The following is a 20,578-nucleotide window of genomic DNA, read 5'->3' as shown; positions in this document are numbered from 1 at the left end:
AATATTTGTGATTTTTTTTCTTTTTGTGAATTCTTAAAGAACCATATAGTAACACACTGTAGCAAATATAACATAATAAATAATAAAATACTACATATTTGAATACCTAGTAAGAAATTTAGGATTTACTATGAAAACAGCCTAACATTTCATTGTTTACTAGAAATATTTTATACATGAATACCATTCAGTTTTTTTTTCACAAAACTCAAAATTAGATATAGGACTATCATGCATTCTTGCTTCACTCGTCTCACCACAGCGTAACAGAGTTCTATAAACCTTATTATAAAACTATTCTGAAGAAAGCTACCTCTTACATGGGTCTTATTTAAAATACTTATAGGTTATTTTCCGTTATCTGCCACTCGCCATAGGGGGTAAGGGGACCGGTCGCAATCGGTACACTTGCCGGCTCCGTTCAGCACTCCAAGCATTGCTTAGTGGCACACTTTTCGTGAGGATAGGGCTACGCTCTAAAGGATTATATAAGCATAGCCCAACCTAATACCTATCCGTGTAAAGTGTAACCACTGATACTGCTGTAAGTAGGTTAGATGGTTTATGTGTGAACCTAACGCTGCTGTATCCTACTTGAATGTGGCGAGTGAGTGCGAATTATATTCTGACCATGCAATGCAATGCAGTGCGGCGAAATACAAGCTGTTTTGTTTTTCACCGGATTCACGTAGGACCCGGCGTAAAATCTCATTTTGACAGGTGACGGAAAAGACGCAAAATATAATATATGTGTTAAAAACTTAAAAACAAAATATCTCTAAGATAATATATTTTAAATGGTATGGATTTTTTTTTAGAAAAATATTAAAAGAACACAGCCATTCTATTGTGATGATATGAATTAAATTTGGTTTACTTAAATAGTTGGTAATTTCATATTTTTAATTTTTAATATATAGTTATATTATAATATGTATAATATTATGAATAATAATTTTTTCATTCAGTTTTTTAAATATGTATTGATAAAAGTTTATAATTTCAATTGAAATGTTAAAAAAGCTTATTTATCAGGTAGCTTTAAATATTGATTGCGTGTATATTAAATTATCCCTAAAATTTTAACGCAAAAATATATTTAAGTATTTAGTAGTAATTTTGCATTTATGTTGAGTTATAAACTTAAATATTGTTATAAGCTTATACTAAGATATTTTTGATTCCAGCATTGTAAGTTACTACTTAAAAGGGTTCACTGTACCTATTCACTGTATACCTACTATATTAAACTCATGAATTCTTCATTTGACCTACTCTTTCAACTAACTTGCTGAGTCTGTTTCACCGTAAGAAACGGATTAATAAAACTAAAAAGTAATACTTTATACTATATTTCTGTAAAATACCATAATACTTTTACCTTTTAATAACGATTCAAAAATAATCATAACAACCAAATAGTTTTGTAAAAATAACTCAAATGAAACATATTTCAACCATTATGGTTTGATTGACAAAACTTTTATTAAAGCCAACTGTATCTAGTTGTGTTTCACTCTACAATACAAGGAATTTTTTATTCTGTTGCTTCATATTATAAAATGCCGTCAGGTTAGGGTGAATTTTATTTTTATACACTGAGCATAAAATTGTATTTCACACGTATTTTCATACTACATACCTATTGAAAAATGTATTATAGAACTTTAAGGTTGTAATTAAGCATTTTAAGCTACAGAATATCTATACATTTGCTCTTTCTGACGTTTGTACCTTAGAAGTCCACTAAACATCTCAAAATCTTACGTTATTCATAAGAAAAAGTTATGTGACTTATAGGTCAACTAAGGTGGCACGCGTAAAGAAAGTTTGAACTTTGTACTGATATGTTTTTATGATAGTCACTTGCTGTACAATATAATAGTTAATAACATAAGTATAAGATTTATCAGAAGCTAAATATTGCAAATAATTAATCGTCGAATTAAACATGTTTTCTTGTTCTCAAACAATATATCAACAGTAGAAAATTCAGTAGGTAGATGAATAATATAGTATACTCGTATATTATTATGCCTGCGTGCGATAGTCTGATCGATTGTATAATATGCCAGGTTTGACGCCACTAGAAATAGAGTGCTTGCACACGATGTAATTGGCAAATTAAACGTAGTACGACAGTCATAAACTAAACTTACATTGGTTCCAGTAAACTCAACTGAAAGGCAGTATATAATCTCTCTGAGCGAACTTTCGTCATTATTGGTCGTTAGACATACGTTTTTCAAGCACTAACAGTTTACGTTTATGATATTATACTGTGCAAGCGCTTGCATTAATCTGAATTCTAAAAAACCAACATCAAAACTTTATGGAACATTCATAAATAGGACATTTCAAATATATTAGTTATAAAATATGAGTACTCATGTTTTTTAATGTTTTAATGTCCAAATGACGATACAAAAATATCAATATCAATAAACCTTAACGATTGTGATGTCTGTATTTAAATTTAGAACAATTTTAATCAGCAATCTCTGAAGTAAAATAATATACATTTTACAGTACACACGAATATTTTTACATAACTATCATTAAAATACGTATTTATAAGAAAATTTCCATATAAATTATAAGGAATAATTTGGGTATTTATTTCATTTTATTTTTATTGTAGAGTTGTATCAAAATTAAATGTTATTTCCAACAGTAAATACACGCATAATATACACCATACACACTGTTTATCTAAAGAAAAAAGCCAAGTGGTAGTTTCATACTTCTAATTAAATAACTGAGTGAACAATTTATATGTTAAATAATTTATAATCACCTAAGTAGTACACATTATTTCTTCAAACAAAAAAGTTTGATTTTTCTATCGCATACCCCGACTTCTTTGAGTATTATCTAGAGTATACTGCGACGGTATGGACTCCAACAGATATTTCTTATACTTAGTTGGAATATTCTGAGCTCAGATTCAAATGATGCTTTTTCATATCCATTATCCATATATAGGTTTAGTCAACAATTCCATACAATTCAAGAGCATAAAGAACCATGCATGCCCAATATTTAAGTGTTTTATTAAGAGTTATTTAAAATTAAAAGATGTGGATACAATTTAAAAATGTGTTATTACTTAATGTTATTAAATAGTTGTATTCTACCTAAACACTATAATAACTTTATATATTATAATAATAGCATACAAATATTCTGGGTTAAAAACCACGTCATATTCTTTTTTATTTACCCAGCTATATTTTCCGGAGAAAACACACATTTAATTCAGAATAAAAAAGTTCTAAGATTTATGACGTACAATATTATTCAGATCAAAAAACAAATTTCAAGACGTACTTAACGCTGATTTACATTGTTAATTTATAGATTTAACAATCAGTAAAAATCATTCATTATCCACAAAAAAAGATACAACAGTTTGTACCGTATGACATTTAAAATTTCTCTTTTGAACAATATTTTGATATTTTAGATTCTGAGCGGAGCGATGAATGTATTCATTTTACAATGATGTGTTTTTATTTTTTTAGTTTTGTGTTTGTCATCACGGTTTGGGGCAGTAAAACTGCTTAGATTTTCTTTAACAGTATCTTTTCTGATAGGAAAGTGAATCTAGTTGGTACTTTAAGGGTTCAAAAGTAAAAATTTTCTGGTAGTTTTCAAAAGCGCCGTGAAAAACAAAAGAAAAATTGAGGAAAAACGAGAATTTTTACGTAAAATCGGTTTTTGACAAAAATCGATTTTGTATTTTGGTGTAACTTTAAAACAAATGAACGTATATTCATGAAATTTTCAATGGTTGTTTATTATTTGCATTTTCTATACATGATAACATTTTCAAAATATTTTGATTTGTTTTGAACTGTTTAAGAACATTTTCAGTTTCCAATTTTATTAGTCTTTTTTCTATGGATGATAAAGTTTTACTATATTTGTTGGGTAAAAAAGCTTGAAAATTTAATACAAGACCCCTACTATATTGTTACAATGACATTTGAAAATATTAAAAATCCATAGTCACAATTTTTTTTTTTAGGTATTTAAAATTCAAATCTTGACAAAATACTGAAAAATCACAAAAATTAGCAAATTATTTCAAGTTGAGAATTCATAAAAATTTTCTTATTAAATCTAAGATTTGAAAATGTAATACGAGATTATCCATAAGTTTGTCTACCTTTATAAAAAAAAAATGTCTACAAGAAATTCAAATTAAATTTTTATGAGCGTTTGAAATTCATATTTTACAACATTTGATATTCACTCGATTTTTCATGTAACGATTTCCTTATTTTGTTGTTATTAAAAAACACGAATAACTATAGATATTTGAAAATTTGACTGAATGTTTATATTAGCCTTTTATATACACCATACTCTTTTTCATCTGTTTACGGACATTGTCAAATTTCAATTTTTTTTCTATAAATATCAATAAAATAGTACCTATTTGTTGGGTAAAAAAGTGTGAAAATGTAATATAAGGCTCCTGATATAATGTTACAATAGCAGTTGAAAAATATTAAAAATACGTAGGCACAGTTTTTTTTTATAAGCATTTCAAGTTCGAATTTTGACAAAATTTATCAAATTTAGAATTTAATAATTTTTTTGTAGTTAAAAATTTATAAAATGTTCAACTTTTATAGCTAAAGATTGAAAATTTAAAACAAGGTTCCACGTAAATAGGTTATATATAAACTACTTTATTCACAATAATATCATCAAATATACCATGTAATATCATACGCTGTCTGACCGTCTTAGCTTAGAATCGTTTTTCTTATATAATGATATTATATCATTGAATTCAAATTTAACACCATCCATTACAGTGACCCACTTGTAATCTACTGTACAGCAGAGCAACATCCACTTACCCACCTTTTGAGATGATACCTTTTGGTTTTGAGCCCACGACACGGGCATTGGAAAGTCTGTAGGGGGGTCTTAGACGTTCCCAAGAACACAGTGGGACATCCTATTGAGATCGACGATTCCTGTCGAGATTTCATTGTGCTTGCCTGGGAAGGTAATTGAGCTAGACTGCTAGGGTATAATCCTAAGACAGACAATATATTTATTTTAATTTTAATAAAACTTTAGTCAAAGCCATTATAAAAACAAACATTTTATTATCATCTTGAACAATTCAACTACGTAATTCTCTTTGTAAATACGTATTTATTAGTGTAAAATCATCGCATGTCGTAAAATATTTCGAACAAGATTTATTAGGATCTAAAAACAAACTGTTATTTCGATGACCAACAAGTAATTTCAGAGTTATGAAACAACAAAACAGAGAACGTTTTATAAACATGAAAATGAAGTAAGGATATATTATACATTAAAAAAAAAAAAAACCTCGAGTATTGTATTACAGATGACATATTATAGAAAAACGACTATATCATTAACCTCATTCTCTATTGTAATAATGATAACAATCGTATGGACATTTTCACATAACATAATCGTAAAAAGCTTCTTTTTTTATATTGTGTCGTTATTCTTTACATAATCATTTGGGTGCTGAATGTCACATGAAAGCGCTTTGGAAAATGCTCGTTTCAATTGTACATATTATTCATAGTTACACTTTGAAAAAGGGACAACGACGAGATTTAGTTGTCTATATGGCGTTCGTCATTCGATACTCTAAATCCAGTCTCATTGCGTTTCCATTAAGCCCCGGTTATGTTACGAATTCATCTGACGTTTTCAAAGACACCCGCATGACACCACACACGATATTATTATTTTAGATTTATAGTGGAACCAAAAAGCTATATTGGTTTGGCACCGTTGTGTTTATTCAATATGTTTGTAAAGAGAATGTTTTATAATATTTCTGTACCTATCAATTGGTTAGGTACAGAGTGCGGTAGCGTGGTATCAAAGTTTAAGAAAGTGTTTCGAGTTTTCGATAAAAATGCAAAATATCAACACCACACAATCGATAGATAAAATGGCGAAATTTAACTATATTTTATTTATTATCTCGTTTTGAACTGAATAAACTTTAGTAGTTACTAGTTATCTAATTATGTAACTCTGTAAATTAGAAGATAAAATTCTTAGTTTATGTTGACTGATTAATATTTTATCATTTTTTGATATATTTTACTGGTAGGGTATACATATAACTATATAGGTATAGGTACTTAATATTTTAAAACCAGCATAAAGGGCTAAAGTAAACCTTAACAATGCTATTTACCGTAATGTATCAGCGTCTTAAAATGTATATTGCTAATAAATGTTGAGTGCAAACATCTTTAGTATCAGCTGTATTCGGTTTATTACTTTTTAAATTGTTTTCACACAAATTTCATCAAAATACAGATTACTGCATTCATATTGTTTTCTAGACGCATTAATATAGATACTTATTGGTTATTAAATGGTCAAGTTGAAAATGTGTAATCAGAGTATAGTGACCGACCGCCAAACGTTTTGAATTTGGTTCAGTAATCACCGCCATTCTGTCACAATTGTGTAATTTGTCGATTAAACAGTATTTTCATTCAAACGTAGCGTTTATGCAGTATATACTAATATGTACCTATACGTTGTTATTCTTTTATAACAAATGTTTGACACATCATTTAAACTTATTGCCTGTCGATTTTTTTCATATTGTAGTTTTTATCTACGTCATTTTTTATATCACGAATTCGTACGTATATTTATTATCATCGGTTTAAATAAAAGACAAATATAAAGTGCAAATGATTTTTGATTTTTTAGTTCCACAAACCAATTTAAATAAATCTATGACAATATTATAGCGGAGTCAACCACAGAATTTTTTTCATAAGGAAATTAAATGAAAAACGAACTTTCGAAGAAAATACAAAAATAAAAATGTATATTATAATATATAATATATAGTGAAATGTAAATTCATATGGCATTCTCTAACAATACTTCCGTTTCTTTTTTATTTTACAAAAGGATTTATATTAAAACTCATTCCAAATACATTTTCTTGATTTATATGATTCTTTTTGCTGTTTATATTCTCTGGACTGGGCATATCTTTTTATGCTTCAATTTCAAAGAAACTAATTTTATAAATTATATATCTTTTTTGTTAAGCAATTGGCCTTATAATTACAGTAGTTTCTGTAATATATTAAACAAATATAATATTATTACAGTAATGTAGAAATATCTTATATAAGTCGGTCATACAAATGACACAGGTCTGTGTGTAACAAAATAAATTATATACCTAGTTATAATATCAAAGTTATAATAAATTTAATTATGTAAAATTTATTTTATTATTTTAATTTATTCATTATTTATTATTTTAACTTTTTAGATAAATATACATCTCAACAAAAAGTATTTAAAAATGATCCATGTTAAATGATATTAAAAACTATTAACATAATATCTACAAGTATACGTATTGAATAATCAAGTTAAATTAAGTTATGTAGTTAGTTACTAATTTACTATTGTAACTAAAAATATATATTATTAATTTTAATATATTTATCTTATACAATATAAAATAAAAACCAGGGAATTTGGTCTGATGTATAGACAGGTTTTGAGCGTACTTCATCATTGGTCGTGATACTTTTATTTATAAGAATACCTATTACAAACCTTGTTTTAAATTTTCAATATTTTCAAATAAGGTGAAAAACAATCTTTCAACATAAATTGAAAAAAAAATCGAAAATAATCTAAAAAAAGACTAAAAATCAAACTGATATCTATATATATACATAGCACATCTGCATAATATTATAGCACTTAAGTTATCATATTTTCTAGAATAATATGTTAAAATAAAATATTTACAACAAAATAATAATATCGATGTGTTCCCGTTTTTCCGTAATTTTTTTTTTTTTTGGTTTTTCTCTATTATTTTTAAAACTACAGGGCATTTTTTACTTTTAACTCCCCCAAAAGTACAAACTAGATCTATAGTTTGCTACCAGAAATTAACTGCAAGAATGAAGATTGACGCATTTTTTCTGGTATAAAAAGTATCTTTAGAGTTTACCAACATAAATAAAATACACTTCATCATTGGAAAACCAATACATTTATCGATCCCAAAGTATGAAATACATTTGAAATGTTTAATATAAAAGTAAAACTTATTATATTATACTAAAATATTATTCTAAAGTTTAAAATTTATATTATTAATGCAAAGATGGCTAACAATATTATAGTTATTTAAAGTTTAGAAGAAGGAAGTTTAATATAATATGTGCAAAGATAGTGTTAGTTTACTATCTTTACTTTCTCACCTATATAGATCAATCGTCGAAACTTTTAATTAGTATAATAATTATAGATAGTATCACTACACCTCTAAACGGTTTCAATATTATAATATATCGACTTACGGTATATGTATTACGGTAAATAACGTTAGTTGAAATGTTGACATTAACCGGCAATTATCGATGTTCACTATCGTAATAATTATAATAAAGGTATGTGCCAAACTATTGTTATAAAAGCTAAATGCAAGTGAATGTCCAATTGTGACAGGTCATAATTCTATTAAATTCTATTATTTCGATTTCGAACAATTAATCCAAATCAATAAACGATTATAATTTATAGTTAGTATTAATTGCTTTTTGAATGATTTCAATATTTACCCATACGTACATTATTTGTAATTTTTATCATATATATTATAAGCAATACGTAAAGTATCAAAATATATTAATTGCTTACGTGATAGGATATTTCTATATTATGGTTATGTATTATGACGGAATATTTTGTATTTTGAACTATAATACAGTTTTAAATCTCTGTTTACAATTATATTTTAGATGGTAGTCCATTAGGTTTATGTTCTTTTTAAGATCAGTAGGTATTTATTATCTTTACAGAGGACCCCTTAAAATTTATTATTTTGAAATCAATTTTTTATTTAATCATTCACATTATATTTTCGTAATAGATGTTCTCATAAACGAAAATCTACTTTTTGTTTTCCACTATCTTCCTTGGTAAAACAAATCCAAGCAAACATCTTTAACGTTTTCTTCATAATAATCTTTACCTTATGAGTAACGATACGTTTGTTTTTCATTTACATTTGTGATTATTTTCAAAGTATATCCCCATGGCTTTGTACTGATTAGTAAAGCTAAATCTAGTGGGGATTTACCTAACATTATATAACACAAAATACACAATATAAGTTATGGCGGTATTGTAACTATATTCGCATTCATAATGTGTGGTATGGGAAACAACAATACGTTTAGTAGAAAAACGTTCTCAATAATTTATCAAGTAATAAATTAATGCTGGAAGCTAATAATATAACCATGATTAAATTAATTTCGTGTAGGTGAGTATCGATAGCGACCATGTGACCAGTTGTAATTTATACCATCACTTTATTTATCGTACTCATATTACAAATATAAAGAGGTTTTATTCTTAAATTAATTTACATACAATTTGTTATTATGATTTATTATAACATTAAATGTTTTTGTAAACTTTTACAGACCATATTTTTAAATTGTAAAGTACATATAAAGAGTTTGCGGGCCATTAAATACTATAACCGTTAGAAATATCTGTGTACTATTAGACGTAATTTTATTCTACATCCCATATTCCCATGTACAATGTTTGGACATGTTTTTATTTAATACAAATGACTCATTTGGGTATAGTAAAATTGTTTCTTGCCACAAAATGACAGGCATTTGAAATCACATTGAAGGATTATTTTTTGAGCAGCGCACCAACGATTGTACAACACGTACATTAATTCATTGCACAGAATTAATTTGAAAACACTTACAATATTACCAATTAGTTACATTTTTTTTTTATGTATTTTCATTAATATTGTTTTGTAGAACGTGAATATAATTTTCTGGTAAGTACACATTTTTATATTACGCGTTTGTGCGAAACGTACGAAATATAAAATAATATAGCAACTTTATAATACTTTACTATACTTAATAATAGTACGTACACACCTACCTATAATAAATTAATATTATATAATAGAGTCGTGCAAGCAATTAGTAATTACGTTTAATTAACACATTACATTTAACATTAATAACTCTGTATTTTTTAGTATTTCTTAGTAGTCAAATAATTTTTAGCCCTATTTCTTTACATTACACAGAAAAGATTCTAAACTTTAAATAATTCAGTTATTTTATTTTTATATACATCAACGAAACGACACGAGTTCATACGTACATTTTATATACACTTAAAACAAAAATCTATGTCATTATGGCTGTATACTTACATTTAAAAACAATTCTTTAGCCTTGTTGCACAATTTCAGTTTATTCCAGTCACACCGTGTTAGTTTTAATAACAACTGTCAGCTAATTATTGTTATTATTATTATTACTATAAATGTGCAGCCAAATTAAACTCGCAGAATAATCATTTTTATGCCTGTCCAACACTTCGTCATGTTTATCCACTTCTAAGGGGTTCGTTATAGTCCGTTATGGGTTTTACGACAACCATCGTTCGTTTGCGTCCTAAGCAATCATGACAAGCTCGTGCTAATGGCGACAAGCGAACATAAAATAACATTGTTTTTGTCTAGTACTAACACCGAACACAGTCTTTGATCAGACTTGCCATCCCTTTGGCCAGTCCTCCCTCGAAGCAGAGGCCAGCCTGATTTATTATACATTTTTCTTTTTAACTGCCTCTGATTATGCGTGAATAGCGGAAATTCTCGTGGATTTTATTAACGTTGTAGATAGGTATATAATCTAAAAGCGAAAAAAACAAACCGATTTTACATTTTTATTTTTACAGCACAAGTTGAGTTGCGTTTAAATATTAATATGTTGCGAGGAATTTGAGCTATCGTATCGTACCTAACGATTTCTCGTGTGTGCATTATTATGATACTCCACACCGACTAAAAATGTACATTCAAACTGAAACAATGCAATAATAATAGATGCGTTGATACGTACCAAGTAATGAGCTGTGTTCTTTTCTTTGTCAAACCAATCGTCAGCTCTCCTTGTACCACACCGCGTACTTGTGTTCATATCATTAACGCTTTTCCGGTGGCATATAATAACACTGATACCCACGTGTACGAGAGTGAGTTTTTTACTTTTTTTTTTTACACCGACAACGCACACGTCTCGTCGCTGTATGTTTGAGCTTCGTTATTGTTTATTTTTTTTTTATATTTTTTGCGCACCCGTTTTTGTTATACGATACACTGGTTATTATAATGAAAGAACCGTTTAACGATTTTCCTCTGCAACAGCATAATATAATGACGTGACGAGTGAACGGAATAATCGGAGAGAAGAAGAGAAAAGCAAACAATACTATAATAGGTACTACTATACAACATGCGCATTCAATTCACGCGGTGTCGATAATAATAAAACGACCTTTTTAAAACAACGCCAATTTCGTTTGGCACGTAATAATATAAGGGAATTAAAATAAAATATATTCAGACGGTGAATAAATGAAAAATGTATCGCAGGTAATAATTTTTTTTATATAATAAAATCTGTTTATTTTTCATGTTTTCTTTTTATATTTTTTTATTTCACATGAGTATTAAATAATATTGATAGGTTTTTGTTCGCTTTTAATTATTGATGTATAAATAAAATATGTATTTTTTTTTATTCATAAAAGTTTCATTCAATTGTATGGAAGATATGAAATGAAAGTATAGACTTTGGATGAGGAATTCAATGTGACATTCAGTTATACTGTCATACTAAATAAACAAAATAAATATAAATATAAAATAAATAAAAAATACTTCCAAGCAAACATTGCATTTTTAATTGAACTGTTTTGCATTTATACATTTTTCAATTATACAGTAGAAATAAAACTATACAATTTGTGATTAATTAAAATATTTTAAAATGCATTCATCATGATAGTATTGTCTTAACTTTGATAACACGAATGTGTTTACTGAAATAAAAACATATAGATAATACCCACTTTTATTTTTAAAATTTGTATCATGGCTAGTTACAGTTTTCCGCGTGGTAATAATTAATGTCACATATATTTAATTTATTTTATGAACAGAGTTTCGGCAACATCGATTTATATTACAATAATAAACTCCAAGATAGTAAGTTTACATTATGATCGTGGATAGAATTTGACAATACTCCTATTATTTTTGTATTAGAAAAATGTCACTGTTTTAAGTTTTAACTTAATAATACAGATCAATATTGTTTCAAGAGTAAAGTTTCACTACTTAACACTAACATTCATCAGTTAAGTTACAAAATATACTTTTTCTCATTTTATTACATTTTAGATTTCAATGCACTTTCGACTTTCCTAGATTTTTGAAACTTTATTTTTCTGACAATTGCCGTAATTTTTAACCATAATAAAGTTAATAGTTGATGAAGTATAATACTCAGCAATTATCTATCGTCTAAGTAAATTTATTTCAAATAAATTCTACACGTACATCATTCATTAGATTTTGCACATGGTTTCATAGGTACCTATAATCGTAGGCTTATACTGCCACTGATCCTGGCTTGCAGGTACGGTGTTAATCCCCGGTATTTGTTAGAGTTTGTAATTGGTAAAATCCAGATACGCTTACTCGTTAAGGCTAAATAATTAACATTGCCCTAAATATTCCACAACCACTGTGGCATTTTAAATTAATGTATACCGTCTCTCAGTTCAGTATTCCATTACTACCTTGTACATGGTATTTTTGTTCAATAATACGTCGATTTTCTAGCTAATAGCTGGTAACAGTAGTCTTATAATGTAACTCAAGGGGTCAATGGATTGCTCAATTATATCTTCAAATTTAATTGTGTATTATTATCAACCACTTGTGATGTAATCAATACTTTTACGATATTACTATGTGGATTTATTAATTTAACGAAACGTGTAATATTTGAGACGAATTCATCTATTTATCTTTCTCTACGTTCAAATCTCTAGTTTGTATGAGTTGAATCATTTTACTACAATTATCGCATTATTATGAACAACATTTCACGTATTATACAAGCATTCAGTTATATTTTTTAGGTTCGAAACTAAAAAAGTTTTAAATATTATATATTTGAATAATTATTGGTTTTTCTTTTTAAAAAAATATTGTAGCATAATAAAATAATACAATTTGATATACCAATATCATACATTATTTTAATAAAAAAAGATCTCCATTTAATTAAAATTAAATTTTATAAAAATTAGTATAGTATATTATTTATTTAAATACTTAATTTAGTTTAATTGTTAACATCTTATTAGAAGGAGACAATTATCTATAGACTGTAATATGACCATACTGTATAGGTACTTATATTTATAAAGAATTAGGATGAATTTAGGTCATAGATTGTACGAAAAGTATTAACAGTTGTTATCTTTGGGATACACCAAACACACGTAATTGTGCAAGTCGCATGCCGGTCTGTCACATTTTTCGGTGTTTGAGATCAAAATATTTTCGAAATACCTCAGGCAGACAAGTAGAATTAATTTCAAAACTGTAAATAGTTTTCCGTCGTAATACAATACTTTTATTAATTAAAAACTTTTTAATTTAATAATTAAAAGCAACGATAAGATCAACATAAATATAATATAGTTTAAAATTATAGGAAATAAGACTAAATCCAAATTATAATTAAAACTATAGTGTTGTGAAGGTACTATAATATTATACTTCTTGGCTCTAACTCAACAATCTGTCTTCTGAAGGTCCTTGACATCCTATTTTATCAGAGATAGTCTAATGCATTGTACGTTTCTTTCCATAATGTCGACATTAACTTAATTCTTTTTCCATTTACAATCCTTTGATTCAATCTTAATTATTTCTATATTTCTAGACCTTTTTACTTTGTTTATTCTAATGGTATTTGAGACTTATTATAACTTCATTGTATTTGTTATACTCTGCGTTAAGCTATTCAGTCATTATTATTAATAATAATGATAATAATAAATATGATATTCCAATTAAATTTATCAATGGTATACGGTGTACTATCACATTTACCACACGGCAGCCTTGTAAAGTACTTCAGTAAAAGTATTCAAATACTATTGAAATACTCCAACACGTATTTTAAATACATTTGAAAAAAATACTTGGACGAGTATTTTAAATACTTTCTTAAAGTATCGGTATTTAAAATCAAATACTTCTCCTTTTTAGTTTATATGTCATATATTTTCTATTTAATCACGTACAGTTTAATTAATTTTAAAACACGATGGGCACTGTTATTTTAACTAACAATTTTATTATAATGTAACGATTTTTACATAGCCATTTACATTTAAATTAAAAAAAGGTGGGTAAGTGGATGTCGCTTTGCTGTACAGTAGGTTACAAGTGGGTCACTGTAATGGATGGTGTTCAATTTGAATTTAATGATATAATATCATTGTATAAAAAATACGATTCTGAGCGAAAACGGTCAGTCAGCCTATGATATTATCAAGTATATTTGATGATATTATTGTGAATAATGTAATTTATATAAAACCTATATTATATAGAAAAAAATACTAATAAAATTGGAAACTGAAAATGTTCCTAAACAGTTCAAAACAAATCAAAATATTTTTAAAACTTTATCGTGTATAGAAAATGCAACTATAAACAACCAGTGAAAATTTCATGTATATACGTTAATTTATTTTAGACCAAAAATCAAAATCGCTCCCGTTTTTCCTTAATTATTCTTTTTTTTTTCACTGTGTTTTTGAAAACTACTGGGAAATATTTACTTTTGACCCCCTAAAGTACCAACTTGATTCACTTTCCTATCAGAAAAGATATTGTTGAAGAAAATCTAAGCATTTTTACTTTCCTAAAAGGTGATGACATACACAAAAAAAAAATAAATTGAAAAAAAAAAACACACATTATTGTAAAATCAATACATTCATCTTTCCACTCAGAATCTAAAATACAATAATAAATGATTAATCAGCTAGAATTGTTGGTATCAAAATAATTTTAAAACATTTTTTTATTTTATTTTAATAATGCTTACTTGAAATTGAGTAAGTGAAGGACTTCAAGAATGAACATAAAAATTGTCTTGTTGACTCATGTTATATACGTTTTAAATATTACATTTGAGATTGAAACCAACAATAGTACTCTGTATTAAATCCAAGATGGAAAAAACTTTATATCCACCCATGTAATATATATATAAACATAAACTGGGGGTATCTTAATAAAAATAAATACACACAACTTAATCATTCCTGGTATTCATTGTATGTGAAAAACTAATATTTGTTAAGAAAACACTTTTTGATAATTTCAAATGTAGTCTGTAGTACAAATAAAACCCAGATAAGTATCGCTTTAAAATGTGTAATGAGTAACAATTACCGTATTATCATATTTTCTGAAATGCACCATGATTTGCACCAATAAAGGGTTATTATTTTTATAATATATCAATTATATAATATCAATTAATTATTAGGTACATACTTACCATATCCTACTAATATATTATTATCCATACAATAATTCGTGATAAATGGACATGACAATTTATAACATTTAATTTATAGGTTTTTGATTAGTATAATATGTACGAATATCATTTTTAGATGAACCGTCAAACCAATATTAAGTGTCAAGAAATATGATTGTTAATTCAGTTTGTTATAATATATTATTTTAACACATAAAACTATAAAAGTCAATATAACAGAAAACTAGTATAATATTACTATCACGATAGGTGTGATTGTATGAACTATCATTATGATGGACACTTTAATATTATCGCGTATTATTCAATCTGTCTATGAACCTATACGAACAAAGTATATATAAATATATTTCATTGTGATTTAATATACGATGGTAAAATATTTAAGCTCAATTCTATCATAAACAATAATAATAATAATGATATTATAACATTGTATTGTGTAAATTTTGAAATCAAACATCCTTATTTATTTTTTTTTATTGATCGTGAAGCCCTGCAACTATGGCCATTAGCTGTTTGTTGTTGTTTGTAGGGGAGGGAACTGCAGGTGGTGTAACACGTGTGTGTAGTTTTGGCAGATTTTTAAGTGGTCATCCGTGGGTACCTGCCATACCCAGGTGGGAGATGGCGGCACTCGACACAGTGACTTGCCCGAATAAAAATGCCGCCCGTGAACCGATGTTTGAACCAGCGCCGGTGTGCGTCACAACCGACGCCTTAGTCCGCTCAGCTACTCCGCAGTCCCCCAATATTTTTTGTTATAATATATTATTAGCTTACTCGTCAATAACCGGTCAATAAAATTAACAAAGAAACGCACAATTATATTATTACTAAATAACAGTGAAATTATTTTTGAGTATCTAAATTTATTATTTTTAAATTAACTGAATGGTGCTAGTATCGGTCTTTAATTATACCTGACCTTTGATTGAATAGTTACTATTCATGCATTTTGCCTGCTAGCAGCTCACTTACATAACATGACGTACTATATAATATAATATTATAATAGTACTAGGTAGTTAATAAGTCATGTTTATAATTTATATATATATAACTGTAGAAAAATAAACTAATATTTCGGTATTTAAACAAACAATAGTATTCTGCTATTTGATAAATATAAAGAAACAATAAGTTTATAAAGTATTGATAAATAATTAACACATCTTAAAATGAATATTGAATGGTGAGGTAAAATGTATAGTTGAACAAACAACCGAATATATTGTAATAATATTAGTTTTTGTAGGGAATGCTATAGATCCATGATGCAACGGACTACGTATAGTTCAAAAGGGTCGGTAAAATAATACCGTAGTTAAAGGGGTCGAAAATATTATTATTATATTTTATTTTTTATGAAACTAAACATCTTACACGACGACATATTACACTTCCACCTTATTCTCTATCCTACAGTTTACCTGGTACAGAATGACGGAAATCTCTTAAGAGATTCAGCAGATAGTGTCCCCAATTTTGGTTAAAAAAAGAAACACAATAGCAAGAATATATAGACTGTCATAACCTTTTCCATTCAACCCAGAAAGCATATTAAGATTCCAAAAATAGTGTGTTGTATATTATCTAACAATTTGTTTTACTATATTTTTTTTTACAAAATTTACTTTCACCATTTTTATGGGGATATTGAAAATAATACATTTTATTTAAACATACATTATTGTTCAGCATGTGAATTACGTCTAGGGTCTAGTCCATAAGTTAATATTTGTATACTAAAAGTCTAAAACTAAGTTATTATTTTTGTTTCGACGATTAAACTATTTAATTTATTATACCTACATCCTACGTATATACAATGAAAATTGCAAACAATTATCTTTACAATATGCAGTTTTAAAAAAGTTTTTTGTCCCCTAATGTAGTTTCAATAGCGCTCGTGAATTATTACTTATTTCATGCAAATTACTTCATATTTCATTAAACAATAAAAATTAATATTTACCTGTTAGTATTATTTATTGTTTCATTTTCTCGTAACTATAAACAAAATGAAAAATTCATATCAGTAAATAAATGAAATAAATAAATAATTATTCATATGGAAACAAAAATTAATTAATAGAATGTTGAATGTGTACCTATTTTAATGGAAATTCATAACAGGTACATAAATGTTTACATTTCTATAAAAAGAATACTTATAAAAATCATGAATAATATGTTAGAAAAAATATGTGAATACGGTGTAGTGAAAATTATATTAATAGTATGAAGTTTTCAAATTACTCTTAATGTACTTCAATAATCATATAATATTAACACTGAATACGAATATTTAATATTTATGATATATATTTTATAAACACATAATTTACCTAAATCTAGTTATTTAGTTTACCTATGCAAAACCAAAAATAATAATATTGGCTACTTTAATTTAGAAACCCTTAGGAGTATATTATGTAAATTCTGAGCAAAGTGGAGAATTTGTTGCTTTTAAAACCGTATAATATGTATTAGTAATTTATCACTTATACGGATAAAAGGTATACGCTTTAAAAGTTGCATCACTATACTAGTGTTTTAAATAATTTATTTTTAGAATTTCTAGTAGCTTTTCTAAATCATGATAAAAACGTCTAGCACTGAAAATGTAACTAAGTTTATATGCACATTTGTAGGAAAATCGGACCTTATTCCTGAAGAATATGAATACTTCTTTATAAATTGTAAATAAATAAAATTTATAGCTGATACTTAAGTTTTCTATATATTTTTTTTTATATTTATCTTAAGCATCGGAAACATATGGCCTTTTAGAATTTTGAAGGGGGGGGGGGTTATGGTTGGTTGAGGTACACGTGTATGTGGGGCAAGGATTTGATCCATCCGAGAACTAGCGACGTCGGCCGATGCTTGACCTCAGAAAATGTTAGTAACCAACCAATGATGAGGCCAACCACCGAGCCACAGCAGGCCCAAGTTTGTCTATATTATGTTTTATATTATAATTCAATGTAAAATTAAATATATCCTAGGAACCTATCATTAAATATTTTCAAGCCACTATTTCAACTAACTGGAACAAATAGAATTCATTTCATAAATTCAGAAACTATAACTATTTTATGAGTGTGTAAAGGTTTATTATTGAATAAACGAGATATAATCATTAAACCATTTGGACGTTAGAGTATTACGATTAAAATTGATATTTATAGCTTTACTAATTATTGAATAAATAATTGATTTTCTACATCCATTTTCAATAATGTTAAACCGTTTCGAATAAACGGATTTTGTATGTTAATTTATTAAACAATTAAACGTTAAAAATTCAACTGTTTACTTACTGTAGTTCGTAATTGTAATGAAACCAATAGGTACAAGTGAACCACTACAGTCAATTTTTTTTAAAACATTGTGATTTGTAAATGTATACTTTTTCAATCTGTTATAACTCGAACAATAATAGCAGGTCTAGTATTAGAATATGATTACATAAAAAAGCAAACAGATTGAAGAGTATTTCCAGTGGAGGAACTATACTCGAGAATTAGTTGTAAAATAAAATAAATTTAAATAATATTATACTCGGGGTGCCGCCATTGGGCTTTTTCCCCTCTCCTGGCCTTCTATTTATTTTTATTTTCATTTTATCTAATTAGATTATTGTATTACTATAAATACAGATTGTAAAAAAATTAAAAATTAAATAATAATATAATATGCATAAAAATAATTTAAAGTATAAATATCTAGTAAATAAGATATAAAGCTGATTTAGGTATGATAACCAAATAACATTGATAGGTAGCATAGAACTAATATGTACTGAAATACGTGCAGAACCAATATATCTTAAAATCATGTTAAATTATACAAACAGCCACTTTTCTGTGACCACATAGCTCATATCTTGATTATAATGTATAATATTGTAATAAAATATAAAAAATATACCTAGATACTTAGATACCTACCTTGTACCTACTCATAAATTTTAAGTTAATTAAATGTAACAACGATACAGTAGTCATAGCACTAGTTAATATTTTAAAATATGATACATAGAAACATAATATGTAGAGCATTTATGAAACAGAAACTATTACTAAATATTAGGTACGTACAATGTATAATGTTTATGTTTTAAATAAAATATACGTTATAATCAAGTATTTTAATGTACCAAATATTAAATTTTTTCTCCAAAAGCAATAATTTATTTATTTTTTTCATAAGCTGTTCGTTAATAATATTGGGTACCTTTCAAATGTTTCAACAAGGAAAACCTTAATTATTTTACATAATTTTTAAACGCTAGGTCACGTAGCCAAATATATCCGATTGAAATTTATTCTGTTATACAGCAGGTACAAAACACAATATTTGACATAATAATAATATTATTATTGATATTATAATATATTCCGTATGCACTGTCACGGATTATTAAAATCGTATACACAATACGCATGCAATAAACTGAGAGATATTAAATTTACATATTATAACGGATTTCGATTATCTCACACGTTGCACATAATATTATAATATTATAATAAATATCGCGATGTTATTAAATCGAAATTATCATTATTATTATATTATGTGACAGGTATGTTTGTTGGACGGCGTACCTGCTGCGTTACCACGGTAAAACGGGACACGTGGAACCGGTGCCATTACCGGGTGCACCATTCAGCCACTATTACGCCACTGACGCCACTGACGAAGGGATTATAATGGAAACCGACATAAGCGTCAAAGAGGTAAGTACGTGCCAATGTTTTCCCCCGCGAAATTAAACGACTCCCGGCGGCATTGCACCCGTTATAATATGTGTACGGAAGCGATCGTAAATCAATAACAACTAGGTGCATTATAAATTATAATATTCGAGTTGGTCCCACAAGTATGATTTATCATTTTGGTTTTGGTTTTTTTTTTCTTTTTACTCATTACGAACAACGGTGTTTGTATACCGTTAAAAAATAATAATAAGATTTGTAAAACAATATAAAACAAAAATACGTTTTGTAAACACGCAAAAGCCGCGCTTCGTTATACCTTGTAACACAGAGTGA

At 27.1% G+C, this 20,578-nt stretch overlaps 1 protein-coding gene across 1 annotated transcript in view; it reads left to right on the top strand.

Moving 5' to 3' along the window:
• Window positions 1-20,578, top strand: part of LOC132941294 (uncharacterized) — a 129,699-nt gene that overhangs the window by 44,020 nt on the left and 65,101 nt on the right. Inside the window, exon 7 of the mRNA XM_061009287.1 lies at window positions 20,110-20,263. Within this exon, the coding sequence (XP_060865270.1) occupies window positions 20,110-20,263 (154 nt within the window). The remainder of the gene's footprint in view (window positions 1-20,109; window positions 20,264-20,578) is intronic.

This window comes from Metopolophium dirhodum, chromosome 3 (assembly GCF_019925205.1).
Source record: "Metopolophium dirhodum isolate CAU chromosome 3, ASM1992520v1, whole genome shotgun sequence".
NCBI classification, from domain to species: domain Eukaryota; kingdom Metazoa; phylum Arthropoda; class Insecta; order Hemiptera; family Aphididae; genus Metopolophium; species Metopolophium dirhodum.
Note: the sequence above shows the minus strand (reverse complement) of the source record. Positions and strands in the feature narration are given on the sequence as shown.